Source organism: Alosa pseudoharengus, unplaced genomic scaffold, assembly GCF_046254945.1.
Source record: "Alosa pseudoharengus isolate Yale_2024_CS ecotype anadromous, Long Island Sound unplaced genomic scaffold, YU_APseudo_1.1 YU_APseudo_1.1_scf_24, whole genome shotgun sequence".
NCBI classification, from domain to species: domain Eukaryota; kingdom Metazoa; phylum Chordata; class Actinopteri; order Clupeiformes; family Clupeidae; genus Alosa; species Alosa pseudoharengus.
The window spans coordinates 9,176,895-9,180,304 of record NW_027468689.1 but is presented as its reverse complement, the minus strand read 5'-3'; the positions used below and the strand labels follow the sequence as shown (position 1 = coordinate 9,180,304).

General features: G+C 37.4%; 1 protein-coding gene across 1 annotated transcript; it reads right to left on the bottom strand.

Annotated features, from left to right (window-relative positions):
- Window positions 1-481: 481 nt before the first annotated feature.
- On the bottom strand, window positions 482-2,036 carry LOC143141910 (tetraspanin-8-like). Its single transcript, XM_076302593.1, has 5 exons — window positions 1,964-2,036; window positions 1,722-1,844; window positions 1,553-1,594; window positions 857-940; window positions 482-605 (listed from the first exon to the last, which is right to left on the bottom strand). Exons 1-5 carry the CDS (start codon window positions 2,000-2,002, stop codon window positions 498-500), a joined length of 396 nt encoding a protein of 131 aa, XP_076158708.1. The 5' UTR covers window positions 2,003-2,036; the 3' UTR covers window positions 482-497.
- Between the last annotated feature and the right edge of the window lie 1,374 nt (window positions 2,037-3,410).

The window sequence follows — 3,410 nt, the reverse complement described above, 5'->3', positions numbered from 1 at the left end:
GTCTTGTGAAGCTGTGTGCAAAAGTAGATCAATACAGAATGAAAAATTAGTACTTTAGACCATTATTTGCCAAGGTATGCTCATGCGTTTTGTAATGCCCTATGGAAACTTGCCATAGGACTTTTGGTTACCCAGAATGCATACTGACAATAAAAGTATGCATTTCTGAGATTTCTTGAAGACTATTTGGATTGTATATCAGGTTCCATATTTTGTGTAGTCATAGAATGTGCAGAAACAGTGAACACACAGTGAGGTGAAGCACACAGTAATGCTGGAGCTGGAGATTAGTATAAGTATAGGTATAAGTAATGACCACCTAAAAGTTTTATTACTGTAGAACTAAATCTGGATTTACAGTGTATAGGTGAAATCAAGTCAAAAGCAAAGTAAGCCAAGTTGTTCATTCCTTTTATAAATCATCATACCATTTTGGAGCAAAATATCGTTATATCAAATCCTAAAAAATAAAAATAAAAAACTTAGCTGACAAATTGTCAGACAAACGCTGATCTTTGGAGAGCATGATGTGGAGGACCTCTGGGGTCTTCATTGACGCTATTGATTTGTGAGACCATGACTAAGGCCATGATCATTCCAATGAGCTGGAGATTAGAGTGCAAGAAAAGGTAACGTCAGATTAGAAAGTTAGAAAAACAGTTAGAAAGTTAATGTTACTTGAAGGGGATTTTTTCACTGTATACTGTATGTACTTATTTCAAATGATTTAGAAATTAAACTTAGTTATAGTTTGATTCAACATTACATTTCAATGGAGTTATCTATTTACTTTAATTAGAAATACAAGATAAACAATAATTATGAAGAAAAGACTGGAAGCAAATAGAGTTCCTACCGCCACTAGTGCAAATCCGAAGCATATCCCAAACAAGATATCAATCCCTTCATTCACAATCCGCAACAGGTAAGGAACACATGGCTTAAAATAAAGCAAATGAAACCAACAATGTGACTAGTCTTATGATGAAGATTACAAAGCTAAACAAGTAAAAACAAACTCAAAATTCATTCACAGATATACACCACAAAAATATGCGTTCAGCAGCATGCAAGAGAACCGCCAGTGGAATGTGTTTGGTATGTGTTTACAGGACCTCAGTTTCAAACTCTATTTCATTGTGCCCCATAATAATGAAATATACTCAGAATAGTCCATTCTTACATATTGAGGGTTCATACTTTTGATGGTGATATCAGGGATATAGCCTACAGTACACTTTGAACGGGATCTTTAGATTACAATAATAATGTGATTTGGGCACATGCTAGAGTAGTAGAGTATGTTTGCGTTAGAGCTGCATAGGTGGTATTTAGCGGACCCTTTCAAGCAATACAAGATATTGTATTGTAATGTCAAATATTCAAGTCTGTAATGCTAACCACTGCAGCATGGTAATAATTAATAGTTACACTGAAATATTTGTATGATTACAATGTAACCAGAGATCAGTTTTGTTTAGCATTATCTATATTTATTAATTGTCATGAAATTGCAATGACAGTCTTCCAACAGGGTGTATGCTCGGTTTACCTCTTTGTAGACCTCAACTTGTTCAGACATCCAAGTTTGTGACTGGAAAATGTCAAATGAATATATTAGATATTTAAAAGGGGAGTTTTGAAATGCAGCTACACATAGTCTGTTTCTCTCACACACAAACAGTTATACTCTCTCTCTCTCACCTCTCTCTCTCTCTCACCTCTCTGGTCACCTCCACTTGGTAACATGTTGCAGTGTCTTGATGGACTGCAGCACAATGGCAGGAATCTGGAATTTCTGGGCCCCAGTCCGTGTAGTCCTTATCTGTTCCGCAACATTCAAACTGAAATACAGATGTGAATAAGTCAATTCTATACATTCTGTAGTATTGCTCAAAAAACTTTTATGCTCTTAAGGGCTTTTATAGACAATACCCTAACAAGGAGAAGGGTAATTGTTTACCTTATATTCAGCTTGAGCAACTTTAATTATCTCTTTCATGTTTGCATCTTCGGACAGTTCTTCAAAAGCTCCAGTGATCTAAGTGTAAGAATTCATATTAGTACGCTGTTAGGCCCTACACCTGAAATCATAGACTTTCTGTGTAGCAGTAAGCGTGCAAAGAGCACCTTTGGTAGAAAATGGCAAAGTTTTACCACATTCAAAGATTCACCAATACATCATTCATTTGGCATTTTTTTCCCCAAAGCGACTTACATTTTGCTACAAGGGCCAGTCTCACCAGAGCAACTCAGAGTTGAATGATTTATTAAAGGGCACAATGCTGGCAGCAATTGGAAAAGAGCAGGCTGACAATTTTGTCATTCAAGCATATATTACATATTTATGTTTAACACTCAATTTTGTGTCAAAACGTGTGCAAACATTCATTTGTGTAAATTGAAGTAAATTCCAATACAATAGTACATGTTTGTCACTGTCTTACCATGGACCTTTGTTTTGCTATGTACAGGCCTCCAACTACACAGATGACCATCTCAATACACATAAGTCCAGAAAACTGAAAAACAAAAAGACATTCAGTGATGAAAAATCCAAAGTTTACAAAATACCAAGTTACACACCGGCCAAAAATCACAGGGTGGTGAACCTGGCCAGAGAATACAATGGCATCTAAGTATACAGATGGTAGTATGCTTAATTGTCCACAAGGGGTCCTTGGCACCAAACATTTGAGAACCCCTGGCTTAACGGTGCTATGAGCAATGTAATAAGGTTTCTAAGCTAAAACATTTTTTGTCACATACAGCAAACATCACCTCACCACGCTAGCTGCCTGTGCCCTGAATACACTGTAAAAAAAACATGGTCTCCATGGACAGCATAGGCTCCAAAAATGGCCACAAAACAACATGGGCAAACCTTGCCCATAAAAACAGAACAAACTGTTCCAGCAAATCACCAACGAGATGCGCGTTTGGGAGAGTTTCAATTGTACGGGAGGGAGGGGGAGGGAGTAGCGAGCTAGCTCTAGCTCGGTTTTGTTTGAACGTCATCAGAAGTGACGTTATCCTGCATCACTTATAGCACCTTTAGGGCTGTTTCACACCAGGTGCGTGGCGTGAGCGTGTCAGCTGCATGGCGTGTCTCTTATGTCAGCCTTTATATCAAGGGGAAACCATTTGTGTTTTTATGTCACCAGGAAGCATGTCAGTAGAAATAATTTCTTATTTAGGTGGGATAGATTGGACTCTTGAAATAATCTTTATGGTGGGATATTCTATGGCTCACCAATTTACGAGATATATGTATGTACTGTAGGCCTACTGAGTGAGACAAATATTTTATGTATTAGGCTAATTGCTTTATTCACTTGAGTAACCTATGTGCATGCAGCTCATTGTCTGCAGCAGTCCTGTATCTTTAGAAAAAAAATGTGTAGCATACT

Excerpts from the sequence above, each read along its gene's own strand:
- LOC143141910 (XM_076302593.1), bottom strand. The coding sequence starts at position 2,002 with ATGAAAGAGATAATTAAAGTTGCTCAAGCTGAATATAAG. Across the intron at positions 1,595-1,721 it reads AAGTGGAGGTGACCAGAGAG|TCACAAACTTGGATGTCTGA; the intron begins GTGAGAGAGAGA and ends GACATTTTCCAG. Across the intron at positions 606-856 it reads TCGGATTTGCACTAGTGGCG|CTCATTGGAATGATCATGGC; the intron begins GTAGGAACTCTA and ends TCTAATCTCCAG.